This window comes from Parus major, chromosome 9, assembly GCF_001522545.3.
Source record: "Parus major isolate Abel chromosome 9, Parus_major1.1, whole genome shotgun sequence".
Classification (NCBI taxonomy): Eukaryota; Metazoa; Chordata; class Aves; order Passeriformes; family Paridae; genus Parus; species Parus major.
In genome coordinates this window covers 23,438,274-23,454,725 of record NC_031778.1, presented here as the reverse complement: position 1 = coordinate 23,454,725, position 16,452 = coordinate 23,438,274, and the positions used below count along the sequence as shown (strand labels likewise).

General features: G+C 36.5%; 1 protein-coding gene across 3 annotated transcripts in view; it reads right to left on the bottom strand.

The window, feature by feature from the left end:
- The window catches only part of IFT80 (intraflagellar transport 80), a 35,315-nt gene extending 19,316 nt beyond the window's left edge, over positions 1 to 15,999 (bottom strand). For all 3 annotated transcript variants that reach the window (XR_001523381.3, XM_015638126.3, XM_015638125.3), the window contains exons 1-8: positions 15,796 to 15,999; positions 14,504 to 14,576; positions 13,738 to 13,959; positions 11,116 to 11,226; positions 9,234 to 9,302; positions 5,563 to 5,672; positions 5,169 to 5,258; positions 3,360 to 3,497 (exon numbers count right to left, since the gene is read on the bottom strand). Coding sequence is in view for 2 of the 3 variants with exons in the window: in XM_015638126.3 (XP_015493612.1) it covers positions 3,360 to 3,497; positions 5,169 to 5,258; positions 5,563 to 5,672; positions 9,234 to 9,302; positions 11,116 to 11,226; positions 13,738 to 13,959; positions 14,504 to 14,540 (777 nt within the window). In the remaining variant the exon portion in view is untranslated. The remainder of the gene's footprint in view (positions 1 to 3,359; positions 3,498 to 5,168; positions 5,259 to 5,562; positions 5,673 to 9,233; positions 9,303 to 11,115; positions 11,227 to 13,737; positions 13,960 to 14,503; positions 14,577 to 15,795) is intronic.
- Positions 16,000 to 16,452: the final 453 nt, after the last annotated feature.

The following is a 16,452-nucleotide window of genomic DNA, read 5'->3' as shown; positions in this document are numbered from 1 at the left end:
TTTTGAATTGCAAGGAAGGAAATTCCCATTTTTTTTGAATTGCAAGGAAGGAAATTCCCATTTTTTTTTCAATTGCAAGAAAGGAAATTCCCATTTTTTTTTTGAATTGCAAAGAAGGAAATTCCCATTTTTTTTGAATTGCAAGGAAGGAAATTCCCATTTTATTTTTGAATTGCAAGGAAGGAAATTCCCATTTTATTTTTCAATTGCAAGGAAGGAAATTCCTATTTTTTTTGAATTGCAAGGAAGGAAATTCCCATTTTTGACCAGTCCATAACTGCTCCTCTGCCTGGCCAGGACGAATTCAGCCCCAAACACTCTGCAGTAATTAACCCCAATAATTAAAGGCTGCCTCCAGCCCTGGAAGCTCCATCCCAGATGTTTTTCCCAGCTGGAATCTGTCTGGGAACACTTTGAAGGATTTGTTTCAAGCTGGGATCCTCCCAGCCAGACCCGGCTGTTTCCGAGGTCGTTTCCCTTGGATCAAGGATCCACCCAGAAGGAATCAAAGGACATCAAACCATAATTAAAAACCACTTTAAGGAGCTCCAGGAATGTTTTTTTTTTGGAGTTACTTTTCCATGGAAAGCAGAACCACTGCAGCTCTGACGAGATCCATTCCTAAAACTCCTTTTTTTAATAAACTTTTTTTTTTTTTTTTTCTTCAGGCCATTGAAAAATCACTCAAATATTTCCAGATCATAACCTACATTTTAAAAAACAAACCAGAAAAAGCCATTTCCAAGCTTTATTTCCCAGCTGTTTTGAAGGCTCTGTGTAACTCCAGTGATTCATGCTCCCTGCAGATGTCTGGGGCATTTTTTATGGCCATAAAATGTTATCAGAAAAATCATTTTACCTCTTCATTTTTAAATAGAAACAATTTTAAAACTGGAATAGCTGCTGTGGAATTCCTAAATACATGGATTTTTTTATTTTTTAGGAAAGGTCTGACTGTGACTCCAGCAATGAATGTTGACCCAACATTAATGCAATATTTTTGGGTTCCATTTTTCCTGTGCCATAATCAATTTTTCACTGAATTCTTTCAAGAACAAACCCAGGAATTCTTAAAGTTTCATTTTATTAAATCAATCCATAAAAGCAGCAACTTGAGCTTCCCCTTTCTGATTGCACAATTCTGTTTTCAGAATGTTTTCCTCTATTTTCCAAAGATATCAGGCAATATTCCATATTTTTCATAGAATTTCTAGCAAAATTTGATAAATATCAAAATATAAGAGGATCAAATATGCAAACTGCCAGTGGAGTGAAATGCAACACATGAAAAACTTTGAAGAATGTACAAAATAATATTAAAAAATGATGGATTAGTGGAAATAATTGCTTTTATTACACAGAATTTTCTCAGCAGTGTTGAAGACAGGAGTAAAGCAAAGGGCAGGATTTAACCAGAAAATAAAGGTGCAACAAGAAGAGCACAAACAATTTGGAAAATAAACAAAAACATTCAATTAAACTGATCAATCCCATTCAGGGAAATAAGTCATTAAGAGAAGATACATAAATTTATTCAGCATTATTTAAATATTAATTGGGTGGCCCTATTTAGTAACTAAAATGATTAAATTGACCATTTAATGTTTTTTTATCACTGATACCTCTACACTTCCAAGGCCCTGGGAACAAAACTTGCCTGCAGGACAGTAATATATATAATTATAATATAATTATATAATAAATTATATTACATAATAAATAATAAATAATAAAAATAATAATTATTTATTTTATATATAAATACATCATTTCTTTTCATGACTTTTAATCCAAAAAATACAATTTAAAATGCTATTATTAAATATGTAAGTTTGAGCTTTACCATGAAGCTGTTTGAACATCACTGGGAGGTAGGAAAAAAATGAGAAAAAAAGAGCATTGAGTGCAAGAATTTAATTTAATTATGCCCCAAAGTGAACACATATGCTGGAGAAGAGTTCATGATAAATATTTATTGTCCTGATGGCTCCCTGGGGAGCAATTTGCCAATGCAGCTCCATCCCATCAGACACAATAAAAGTGAAGCTCTGCTTCCCTTCAAACCCCACCCCTCTGTGGGATGGGAATCATTCCCTCCTTCCCCTCTATTCCACACACTTCTTTAGGCAATATTTACATTCAATGGCATTATTTGCATTCAAAAATCCTGAATTTGAAGAGAATAAAACCTGCTAAATGCACAAAGCATCTGGCAGCAGCTACTGTTCATTTCTGTTTTGCTTTGAGCAATAAACCAAGTAAAATAATCTTAATTTTATACAAGAAATAAACCTGTCTGCATTAAAATTCCCTAATAACCTGTTCAGTATTAAATGCTGATTAAAACATTGATTTTTTGCTTGCAGGAGCCTGCCTCAGACTTACAGGAAATTAAATTACAGATCTGTAGATATCAAAATAAAACATTTTTAAATCAGCAAATTGACACTTTGCAAGAGAAAACTGCATTTGAGTACTTTTCCTTCGAGATAATTGCAATAAAAATTTTACTTGCAAACTTGTAATTAAATTCTATTTATACCCTGTCAGTGAAAATCAGTGAAATCAGAATCACAACAGGAAAGAGAAATAGAAAAACTCAGATTTTATCCTTATGCCTCCTCTTAAATAATCTTTCAAGGTTCCTCTTCATGAATTTAAAATAATCTGAAATACAGACTCCAAATTCATGCCATGATTGACTGAAAACACCCAAAACACCACAGCAATTTTTTCCCAAAAAGAGCAATAAACACAACAAGGAAATAGGACAATGAAAGTCTCAAAAAATCAAGGTTTGCTGCAAAAAATCTGAGCAAAAATGTGCAGAACCACAGAGACAATGAGGTCAATCTGAGCTAACTCAGAGCACCAATGAAGGGAGGTGAAATTGCATTAAATTCATTTTAATTGGACACCAAGCTGCAAAAAATCCTATAAAAATAATGATTCAGGAGGAAACCTTCAAAGGAAAAAAAATAAAGATTGAATATTAAAAGTGGAGCACATGGCTCTTCCTTTTCTATCAGATTATTTTTATATATTCCTTTTAATGGTTAAAAATTGCAATTTATGATTAGTGATGATCACAAGACATGCTTGTGAACTCTGTGGTTTTCAGGTCCAGAATTTCATGTCCCAAAATGCAAAATACATTAAAAATAAAACATTCTGGTCAGCAAAAAGGTGCTGGCAATCACAAGTAGTTTTTGCTAATAAAATACCCACCTGCACATTGATATCCTGAGGAATATTTGCTATATTATCAATAAATAAACTGCCAGAGTTTTACACTGGAATTTTCTATATTTTTATTATATTTTTTATATAGATATATAAATTTGCAGAGTTTTACTCACCCCAGTTTTATCACAGAGACGTAAAGTGTTAAAAGATCCCACAGCAAATAATTCTCCATCCAGAGCCCAGGCAATGGAAGTGATGGGATACTCGTGGGGCTGGGAATTGTACAGGGCACGGCCAAAACTGTCCCAAACCTGCAGCAAAATTCAAATTTCTACCATGGCAACATGCTTTGGGTGCATTTTTATTATTCCACAAGAATAATTTCCCCTCATGTTTTATTGTCATTTGAAAAATCACCTGTATTACGGTTTGCTTTTGGTTTTTATATATATTTTTTTGGGATTTTTGTTACTCCAGAAGTGTGATTTCCTCTCATGTTTTAGCATAATTTGAAAAATCAACTGCATTATAGTTCACTTTTTATATTTTTTGTATTTTTATTACTCCAGAAGAATAATTTGCCCTCATGTTTTTAGTATAACTTGAAGAATCACCTGTATCATATCTCATTTTGTTATATATACATATATATACATACATATATATATATATATATATACACACATATATATATATACACACATATATATATTTATATATTTGGTATTTTTGTTATTCTACAAGTACAATTTTCCCTCATGTTTTCAGTGTAACTTGAAAAATCACCCGTATTATAGCTCACTTTCAGTTTATATACATATTAATATTTTTGATATTCCAGAAAAATAGTTTTCCCCTCATGTTTTTGGTATAACTTGAAAAATCACCTGCATTATAGCTCATTTTTTAAATATATATATATTTGGTATTTTTGTTATTCTACAAGAATTTTTTTCCCTCATGATTAAGTGTAACTGGAAAAAATTACTTTTATTTTATATATACAATCATACTTTTATTATTACAGAAGTATAATTTTCTCTCATGACATAGAAATTGTAGAAATAATTGCCCAAGTTAATTAAGTGTAATTAAGTGTAACTATACATATATACACACATATATATATTTATAAAAACATATAAATTATTATTTAATTGGTATTGGTTTATTTAATGCAACAGACTTTGCTTTTTGCTGTGGCAAATGTCACATAATTCTAGATAAAATATTCTGTGTAAATTATTTTGCACCCCTGAGTTTTATTTCCTGTAAATTACCCCAAGTCTCTAAAAGAACCACAAGATTTATTCTGTTTGCACTCATGAGGCCTCTCTGCAATTTTCCAAAACAAAAAAAAAATATTTTTTTAATGGAAATCAACAGAATACCAGGAAGCCAATCCACAAAACAATTTCATAATTTATTGGATTTTTTAAAATGACTTAATTGTGTATCTTCAATCAAAGCCATTACACAATTAAATGACAGAACCAACACACAATGCATTTAAAAATCAGTTTTTATTTAAGGAAAGATACACAAAATGGGCTTTGTATTTTGGATGCAGATTATATATTTCCTGCATCTAAATAGATATTAATATATTTTAAAATTTACTGAGGGATTCACTAAATTCCTGTAGTAGAAAACAGCAGCTTTATCTCCTCTAATTTGATAATGTCAGCTTATATTAATTCAAATAATCACTTCTATATTTGTACATATTTTTCTTTTTGTTTCACTTCCATTTTACCAATTTTTATCCTGCTGTATTTAAAAAAGATATTTTACAAGATAATTACAAGGTATTCTAATTTCATGTTACTACACAGTGTGAGGTGTATTTATAAATAATACACTTTTTTCTTGAAAAGTGAAAGATTCCTCATTTCATTTTGGGCATCCAGGGTAAAATTCAAAAATTTCAGGACATCTAATAAATTTTTTGGTCACTTAGTTAAAATTGAACCAGAACTCACCTTGTATCTACAATCTTCCCCTGCAGAAAGAATCAGATCATTCACTGAATTCCAGTCAGTTTTTAGAATCAGGCCATCGTGGGCTTTCCACTGAAATGGGAAAAAAAAAATCAACAGATGCAACAATTCTGACAACTTCTATTTTTAATATTTATCACTTGTCAGACTCCATCTTGGAGGATTTTTCCAACATTAATGATTCTATGATTTAGCAGAAAAAGAAATTAAATAAAGCCTGAACAAGGCAGAATCAAAGCACTGCATTAAAATAAAAAAAAATCTGCATTAAAATCCTGTTTTCATCTACTGTTTTTTGACAAGAGAAAAGGGAAAGACCTCTGTATTTTTATTTATGTAACTAAATCTTATTAATTAATCAGATTATTAATGGTACCTGCAAAACTTTAGCATTTGGCTGGAGGGGTTTAATAATCAGCTGCTTCCCTGAGGTGTAGAGAACTTTGTCAGAGTCAGGTGCCCAGGATACTGAGTACACTGGTGTTCCTGTGGGCATGGAAAACAGGGAAAAAAACATGGAAAAAAGCATGGAAAACATTCCTGGGGTTTGCCTGAAGAAATCCTGCAGGAATTCCAACAGCAAGGCAGGTCACCACCTGTCCTTTTAATACTGTTATATTATTATTATTATTATTATTATTATTATTATTATTATTATTATTATTATTATTATTATTATTATTATTATTATTATCATCATCATCATTATCATTATCATTATCACTATCATTATTATAATTATTATCAATAATAAGAACAATAAGAATAAGCAATAGTGCATAATAAAGAAAATATATAATTATATATAATTATATATTAATATACATTTATATTAATATATAGAAATATATATAATATGTAAGTACATAAAATACAATACATAATTACTGCATTAAATAGATTAGATTTATATTACATAATTATCTATGTAGAGAACACTGTATTATATAAACATACATTACACCTTTCTCAAGCCTCCTTTTCTATTGCCATTTACCACATTATCAATTTCTAAAACTTTCACAAGTGAACAGTTTTAAGTCCAGAAAAGTCCAGAAAACCAACAGGAAATAGCTGCATTTTGTATTTATATTCAGATTTTATCCACTGATATAATTTTAGTCCCAACTGTCACTCCAGACATACAGAAAATCTAAATAATACTCACCAGGAGACATCAGAAAATAAATCTTTTCACCCCAAATTATGAGGCTGAACACAAATGTGGGTGGAAAAAGTTTTGTGTTGCACCTAAATTATTCTTTTTTAGATTTTTAGGCTCTATAATTAACCCAGATTTTTATTTTGCTGCACAAACATCCCATTCACAAATAACTTCCAAAATAAATGACAATAAATAAAACTGGCCCACAGACTTGACAGATTTTTCCCAATGAACTGAAACTTTCTTAGACTCAAACCCCCAGAATTTTGTAGCTGGAAAAAAGCTGACTGTTCCATTTTAAAATCATGTTCCAGTTTTCAAATTAAATTTTTTGAAAACAGAATAAAGCAAAAATGACATGGAAAAACATCCACGGAAAAGAAGAATTTTCAAAAGTCAGGCTTGCCAACTATGCAAATATTTTCCATATTTGACAGGATTTGTCTCCTCTGAAGAAAAATCAAAGGATTTTGCTACTTGATTCCTTGAAATAAAACTAAGAAAGTTAAGTAAAAACCATCTCCAAGTAATAAACTGAGCAACTGAATTAAAATTGTTCAAATAAAACAATTTTTAATGTAACTTTATGGTAATAAAAAACCCCAAAAGGCTTAAAAATGCTCTTACAGGGTAAAATACTCAGTGACAATTTTGGCAGACTAAATTCTCTTCCCAAAAATGACTCAGGAATATTTTTGTATGGGAATATTTTGATGAGATTTAGATAACCCAGTGATTGAACTCCTACAGCTGCCCTAAAATCATCCAGTATCTCCCCACTTTTCCTCAGTGCAAAAAGCTGATTTTATTATGGTTAAACTCGATTTGAGCTCCCAAATATTCACCCTCTAAATTGAGACCTGGTGTCGTTGCTCCTGAGGATTTCTGTATTTCACAGATTTTCTTTTAGGGAATTTTATTACTTAAAAATACAGAATTATAGCAGATTTTTTTAACTTGTCAACCATCAGAGCAGACAAGTCCCAGAAACACAACATATATTAAATAAATGTGGCTCTGGCTGTTTTCCTCCTGGCAATTCCTGGTGAAAACGCCATAAATTCTGTCACCAGCTGGAGCAGAAATTCTAAATAAACTCCTTTTTTTTTATTTTTTTTTTGGTCCTGTCCTAATGCTGATCTAACAATCAGAAGAGTTTTCTATTTAAACCAAATGTTTCCCTTTTTTATGATGGCTGAGGACTTAACCACAATTTCCAGGGCTTAACAGCAGGAGCTGAGTTAACTCATTTCCTTCTGCACTTAACAAGGGCTGGGTTGGGAAAACGCTGCCAACACCCTGGAAAACCCAGAGGAATGGCCACACTGCAGGAATAAACAGGAATATTCTGGGAGAAAAGGATATAAAAAGGCAGAAAATTGGGATTTGAGGAAGGAAGACCTGGCTTATCCCACAGCAGACTCGGTAATTCCAAGGGTTTGTGTGGGGTTTGGGGTTGTCACAGGAGAAACATTAATTTAAAGAATTTTCCATCTTGTGAGGGTGTCTCCAGAAGAATATAGATATCAGGGATAAATTCCTCCTTGGGAAGGTGGGGAGGAGCTGGGCTGGAATTCCCAGAGATGCCCCTGGATCCCTGGAAAAGTCCAAGAGCAGGTTTGGGATAGTGGGAAGTGTCCCTGCCATGGAGGGGATGAGCTTTAAGCTCCTTCCAACCCAAACCATTCCAGGACTCCATGATAATCTTGTGGGTTCCCAACACATTATCTATGAAATCCATGGAAAAAAAATTTCCTCATCAAAATGGATCAAATGGATCAAATCCAACATTTCAGTGTGAGGAGAAGGAGGAACAAAAGGAAGAATTTTAAAGGAATCTAAGGAAGAATAAAGGCAAAAGACAGAACAGGCACGTGGATCATCATCCCAAAATATGAGCCTGAAAATTTATTACTAACACAAAGAGTGGAATGAGGCAAAAGAATGTTGGCAAAGGGAATTTTTTCAGTTCTTATTGTAATAAAGGAAGGGAAAAATTGGTTGAACATGATGCACCTCCCTGAGAGATCAGCATTCCTGCAGAGTTCTGCAGGAGTTCCTGTTCCCCCTACAACGGGGACTGTGGGATTCTGCTTCTGAATTTCAAGGATTTCAGGGCCTCACAAGATTTTAAGCTGAAAACTCAAATACAAGGTGACAGTTACTCCTTGGGGACTCAGCTGTGCTTTTGTACTGCACCAGAAACTTGCAGAAACCAATGAAAATTCTTATTTCAAAGTACAGCATAGAATTTACCTTATATGCTTTTTCCAACCTCAAATGAGCAAAATAATGCATAAAAAATCTGACAACATCAACTGAGAAATGCTCAAGAAAATGGGCTTCAATTTGAGTATTTTTTTTTTAATTCTAGTTCAGTTGGTTTATCTTTTAACCTGACAAACATTGCATGAGCATGTGAACTTCCTTAAAAGAACTGAAATGCATTTTACATTCACTAGTGTGGTTAAAATGCCTTCCCTGGGTTGAAAGAATTCAGATCATTTGTTTCAGACAGAGATAAAGGCCTGACATTTAACCCAAGCCCAGGTGCATGTGGTTTCTTCAAAAATGTCAGAAGGTCACATGGGCTCCATCTATGAAGTCTGAAAAACAAAATTTAGTTGAGGATCTTCACTGAAATGGCACCAAATCCTTAGGGTGGGACTGAGACTGCTGCCTAAAATATTGCAACACTTTTAATTTGAAAAATTAATAATTGTTTTAAATCTTATTAAAATGCAAGTCTGATTTACATTTAATTAAGTCCTTAACACCCTTGAACAAACCATCCCTGCCATATTTAGGATCTGTTATTTAAATATATTTCAGAATAACCCAAAAGAACAAGTTCTGATGGAGCTTTGAGCAAAGGAACTCACCTTGCTGAGCCAAAGTGGATCTCAGCATTCCACTTTTAGACCAGATTTTCACTTGCCCATCTTCCCCAACTGCAAATGAGCACAGAAATCAGCAAATGCTATGCAATAATCAGTCTAATAAATGAATTTGTATTTACTCAGGAAACACTGAGTTAAAATAAATTCAGGTTTTTGTTCAGAGGTAAATTCCTTTTGTTTATTCTTCCAAGCATGCAATAGGAACTCTATGAAGGGAAAATACTTAAGATGGTTCTTTTGTTATGATGAACAAGTTTTTCCTTTCCTGAAAATCCCTGAATTCTTTTTTGAAGCTGGTCCTAGGAAGGGAAAGTCCATCATCACTCAAGTATCCCAAATTCTGTATTTTTGATTCCTTCAATGGCCCAGAAGCTGCTTGAAGGAGTCTGAGGAGCCCCAGGGGAGCAGGAGCAGATTTGATGGATTAAACTGGAGATTTCACAGCTGATAAATGGTGGAAGTGAAGATAACTCTGTTTGGATGGCTTCAATTTTCTACCATAACTGTGTGTTACAAAATAACTCAGTTTATTTATGGAAGAATTAATTGCTAAACACTACACAGCACAGTTAGGGCTGTTTTAACACAGAAATCCTGGTGTGGTGTCATTTTTAAAATGCTCTGGTCCTTCAATTTAGGCCTCCCAGAGCCAATTAATGAGGAAAAAGATGCACAATGAAATGAATGGATTCTTCCATTCAAATGTAATTTATTTACCACATTTCAGGATTTTGTATCGAGCCAATGTTGTTTTAAATGTTTAAAAAAATGTTAAAAAAAAAAACCCTGAAAATAAAAAATCTTATTTGTGCACATTTGATGCTGTTGAAATATAACCATAAAAATATTTTAAGTGGAGCAGTAGCAATGATTTATTCACTCTTCCTCCAAGTACAGCTGTGGTATAAGAGGAGTTGATCTCCTCAGAATAAACTGGAAGTGGTGATGAATTCCCACACTCCCAAAAAAGTGTCAGTGTCATGCAGCCTCATTAAAAAAAAAAAAAAAAAGGGGGATTCAAAAGACAATTTTGACTTTGTCTTTGGAGAAGTTCCTGAGGCAAAGCTGTCTTGAAAAAGAACAATATTTCCATCCCTCTGGGATTTCAGAGGAACAGGCCAGACAGAGTTCCTTGAAGCAGCATTTCAGAGTCTGGAAATGAGCAGATCCAAAATTATCTTCAGTTCTTGTGGCCTGAGCTGGAATTTGTCCAGAGGAATCAGCTGTGCTCCATCAGCAGGAGGCTGACACCACCAGAAACCCCAGCAAGGAGCTCAGCACAGGGAATTTCAGCAGCTCCCCTTAACACCGAGATGGAATTTGGGACAAAAAATGCAAAAAGCAATGAATTAACAGAAGATTTAGGACAAAAAGTGGTGTAGGAATTAAAAAATTGTGGGCTCATTCTCTTTGCATTAATATAAACAGGCTGTAGGTGATAATTACTGATAATTAAGGAATAAAGCACAGGAATATTCAAGATCAATGAGCCTTTTTGGCTAAAAAACCCCAGATGTGCAGGGATATAAATGTACAAACTTAGCAACTTTCTCTTGTAACAGATAGGAAAAAAAGAAATCAAATATTCTCCTTTCTGAAGTTCAGAACAGCCTCAAAACCATCTGAGCACTCTGATATTAAAACATTTACTTTCAAGTAGATTGGATGACTTAAATGAAAAAATAGAAATATTTGCACTAGATCTATTAATTAAAATGGACAACATTAAGCTAAAATAATTACACAGTGCAAAATGAACTCCAAGTAAACAAGGTGATAACAACCTCTGTGATAATTAAGACAAAAAAAAAAGCAGATTATTATTTTCGTTTTTAAAGCACTTTATTAATATAGGAATGCTCACCTGTAACCAGGGCTGTTCCCTCATAATTCCACCTTCCTGCAAGGACAGCTCCACAATGTGCTTCTACACTTTTCTCCACTCTTCCTAACTTGGAAATCAAGTGGAATTTCCCTAAAAAAAAAAAAAAAAAAAAAAAGATACAGTATATGTAATTTACATAATTATAGATACTTAATCATATAGTAAATTATTAATTATGTTACACAATTCTATTATATATTATTACAGCAGTGCTGGTACCTTCTGTGGAAAACACACAGAGAAAATAAAGCAAGAAACCAGCAATATAAAGAAAATATCCAATTGTTTTTCACTGTTCAAATCAGAATTATTCCTGCTTCCATGCTGGAGCTGGGATGGAATTCCACAGCAGCCAACCCCAAAGTTTGAATGATTTCAACAGAAGGATCAGAAGTTTTTCTTCCCAAATAAGGGATGCTGCTTAAATCCAGGAAGATGAAATTTAAACTGGAGCAAAGAGCAGACAATGCAGAGCCTGGAAAAATGAGCAGTCCAGCAATTAAAATTAACTACTTTAAAATCAAATTATTTTTATTATTATTTGATTTAAGCTGCCAGACTAAACCACTGCAAGGAAGTTCCTGAGCGACCAGAACTCTTGGCACAATCATCCAGCCAAATCTCTGCAAGATTTCCAAGGAAAAGACTTTCAACACTGATAAAAAACTACGGTTTGGATAAATCCATTTATTTGAACACATCATTTAAAATATCATGGAATTCCAGACTGGTTTGGGTTGGGAGGGATCTTAAATCCCAATGGTCAGGGACACTTTTCACACACCAGGTTGCTCCAAGCCCCCTCCAACACTTCCAAGGTGTTCATTTAATGAATTCCATTATTTTATAACTATAAAATAGAATTTATCTCATTAATCTATCACTTATTGGATAGAACATCTCTCAGGTTTGAGATTTCCATGTTTCATGCGTAAGCAATAACTGGATTTAGAGGAATTTAATGTTATTTTCTCCAATTCAATTGGCAAAATGGCTTTTTCTGCTTTTACATTAAAAATAAATTTTCTTTTCTGATAAGTAAATATTTTATTTTCTGCACCTTTTTCCATGTAGTGTCTTTGTTCCATCTGTAACCAAGATCTTTTTAACTGGAAAATCCTTAAATCCAGTCTCCCAGGACCAGGAATATTCCCATGCCATCACCCACAGACTCAGCACAAAGTGGCTGAGCTCTCCAGAGCCATCACTTTTTTCAGGATATAAAGAATTCCATGGGATTTTATATATTGAAACAGCTTCCACTGATCGAAGCAGAATCCCTGAATATTTCTGTAAGCAATTCCCCAACTCATAGAAGACAAAATTCCAGTGGAAGCAGAAGCAGCTGGGAAGGAACTGAAGGCTTTGGTGAAGTCAAAATATCAGGAAAATGGGAAATGTCAAAGTATCAGGTAAAATCCTCTTATCCAGGGAAAACTCTACTATTTTCCCAATCTTTTGCATCCTCTCCCACTCCACAAGCTCCTACTTCTCTCACAAGGCCCCTTCCAAAGAAGGAACCAGAGGAAATTGTAGCTGAGCAGGGAAGAACATGGTTACATGTAAAAGCAGGATCAACTTTCCAGAATTCCTCTGGAAAAAATGTGATCATCACTTAAAACTGTATCATAATCACAGGGGAGATGAAGTTTTCATGGGTATCGCTTTCACTTCTGCAACTTCTTTGCTTTCCCAACTGGGGAATTTACAATTGCTGACAGTCAAATGCTTTCTCCATGGAATTCCCACAGGGAGGTTTCTCCATTTTCATGGATTTCTGTTCTTCAACTGGGGGAACTGAGACTTTCAAATGACAACTTACTACACAAAAAAAATGGAGAAAATTTTAGCCAACTGCCTGGAGTAGGCAGAAGTGATTCAGCTTAATCTCTGGTCCTTTATTTTTATTAAGTACTGAAGCCAGAACTGTCCTCAACCTGAAAATGACTCCCTAGTTTTGAAGGAATTTCCAGTGGGAGAATCCCTGCCTATCTAAAAAGAGATTATGAAATATGTGGGTTTTGTTCATTAACTTCCATGGACTCCTAAATATATTTTATATTATATTCCTAATATAAAATTATCAATAAAAAAATAAAAAAATGAATAATTTATGATTTGTGCTTAATTTGAAGGTTAAAGCCAAACACATTCTTCATTTTTGTTGAAAAATAGCAACAAGACCAATGTCAGTAGGAAATAAAAGAACAATATCCCCCAGGAGAAGCACTTCAGAAGAAAACCCAAGGGAATAAATTTACATTTGCTCTGATTTTAAACATCCACAGTTCAACTAGGAATTAATGCAACCCTGTAAAGACATTATGCTCCTTTTCCATTGGATTCAGCAAGTTTCCAGGAATCCTTATCACAGAGGGGAGTTTGCTGCTGCAGGAAAATTTCAGGAATAAGCTGGTACAGGAAAATTCATGCAGGAAGAAAAATCTGGCTGGGTGCAAAATCTTTTAGGGGAGAAGGGAAAAAAAAACCCCATCCCAAACAATCCTCAAAGCCTCTTACTTCCCAAATAATGCCTTGTACTTGAGTGACAGGAGCACAATAAATATTCTAAATTTACCTAAATATTTTCAATTGCCTTACCATCAGAACTGGTCAGAACAAAGCTCTCAGCCTGGGATTGCTTCTTGCCACCAATCCCTCTGGGAAACCAGTGCAGATCTATGGGATAAACATCATCTGGAAGCTTCACCACTCGAGTGGTCTCGCTGGTCACGGGGTTCCACTTCATGATCTGGTGGTCATCGCTGCAGGAGTAGAGCTCATCAGCTGTTGTCCATCCCACACAGCTCACCAAGTCCTTATGTTTCATTCAGTTAAGGAATCTGAAAAGTTTAACTCCTAAGAATCATCAGATACCCCATCTCGGATATTAAGAACTGAAGGGACAACATTATTTTGATAAGATTGCTTGGAATGTTTGATATTAAAAAAAAAATCATCTTGATATTTTGCTCTTACGTGTCAAAAAGAGCTGGTAAAAATCCAGCCAAAAATAAAGCAAGTTTTCAAGTAAAAGTAAAACTGTTATAATAAAGGTATCAAAACATGGCTAAGATATTGGGTTAATGAAGGGCCTTAGTGCAAAATACAAGTGCAAACCATCCAAGTATCATTCAAAAGCGTTGGTTTATTAACACCACATCTTATGTAAGTGTTCAACATCTCTTAAAACATTGTCCTTAAACGCTGCACTCAATGACAAGGGGAACAAAAGAAAAACAGGGGGAAAAGCCATCTGCAATTTACTAATATTTTACTGTAACTTCAACAATAAAAAAATATTTTCTGGAAGAGCCTATTCAGAATGAACATGATGTTCCATGTTTTTGTCTGTGACAAAGGATATGTTTTGGCTCCTTTAAAAGGGAAGTCTTCAGTCTCATCTCAGTTGTTCAGAGCATTAAAACCATGTGTTATAACTGTAATAAAAGAAAACAAATATATATGTAAGTATGTATAATTAGCATAATATATGTGCATAGACAAGCAGACAAAATTAAAAAGGAAGACACTAACACTAAAATTGAAAGTTCTGAAGTAATATTGTATCACTACTAGGGAAAAGTAAGCACCAAGAAACACCTGAGTTTAAAGAGAATTCTGTTTTCACATTATCCAACTGGATATAGAGAACTTGAAGAAAAAATGATGCTGTGAACAGTGAATTCCTGAATAATTAATGTTGGAAAAGACCTTTAAGATCAAGCCTGAAACATCAGAGGTTGGAGCACTGGAAATGCCTTGTGCTGACACACAGCCAGGAAGGGAAAACCTGGTATTTTCCTTTCAAAGCTCAGAACTTTATTAGAATTTTTAATGCATTTTAATCGCTCTGTATGCGCTGCTAAAAGGCTGAACGCCCAGTCCCGGCCATCCACAGGTACATCCATCCCTATCAGTCCACGTATTCCCTACATCCCAAGGAATCCCGCAGCGGTTCCGCTGGAGCTTTAGGAGAGATGTGGCAATAACTAGGAATTAAAACCAGGAATTAAACCCAGGAATTAAAAGCAGGAATTGTCCCGACTCGGAGAAGCCAAAGCGCCTCACGCCTCCTCCCTTTCCCATCCGGAGCCGCTGGCCAGGAGACGAGGATCAGGGACGGCGGAGGAGATGGAGCAGAGCGGGACGGGGGGAGCAGGGAAAGCCAAAGGCGGGATGAGGACAGCGCAGGGAAGCAATGCCAGAGGGAAGGATGGAGAAACACCGGGAAGGAAAACTAGCGGGCGGGACAGGGAAGGCAACGGGAAGGAAATAGGGGCAGAGCAGGAAAGAGAAAAGAGCGGCAGGATGGGGGCACCGGGAAGGAATGCCACAGCAGGATGGGGGGAATGCTGAAAAGGAAGAGCAGCCGGCGGAATGGGGAGCACGGAGGAGACGCCAAATCCTCGGGGCAGCCTCGGCCACCACCGCCGTTTCCAGCATTCCAAGGAGCAGATTACCCAACCCCTCCTGAGGGCCGCCAGCAACCGGGGGTCCCCCGCCCTGTCCTCAGCTCCCCCGGAGCTCTCCCTCCCCTCCATCCGTCCGTCCCACGCCCGGCCGGGGGTCACGGCTCCCGACCCTCTCGCCCACCGCGGCGGTGACTCAGCCGAGGGGAGGGGGACGGCGGCCGCCGCCTCCTCAGCGCGCCTTTACCTGCGCGGGCAGCGGGAGGCAGCGCGCAGAGCGGCGGCCGGAGCCCGGTCCCGGCGGATCCCGGGATGGTACCGCTCCCGGTGGATCTGGGGATGGTCCCGCTCCCGGCGGATCCCGGGATGGCTCCCGTCTCCCGCTCCCGTCGCCTCAGGAACGGCAGCACCCGCTCCCCCCGCCGCCAAGCGCCGCCGTCTCTATGGCGACTTCTCGCGAGACCGCATCCTCTTCATCCTCCTCCTCCGCCACCTCACGGGTCCCCCCCCGGCCCCCCCCCGAGGTGCCACGGCGCCGCCCGTTAATTAATTTAACCCGATTCAAAATCGCCGCGCTGTCACCATTTTAAAAAAAAAAGTCTTTTTCACTTGCAAAAAAATTTTTAATAATTTTTTTAAAATTATTTTTAAACCAGCGCGCGTCGCCCAGCAACCAAGCGCCGCCCACTGACCTACTTCTAAAATTGAAATTAGCCCCTTTCTCCACCGGCACGGCCGCGAGGCTGTGTTACCGCAACACCCTCACCCCCTAATGGCTCCCATCCCTCAGTCTCTCCCCAGAAAAAGCCGCTCCTCGCGGATTTCTGGGCGCTTTCCCCTCCCTGCTGTAACGAACACAAGATGGCGGGCGGGGGCGGCGGTGCCGTTCAAACCCGCGGGCCCG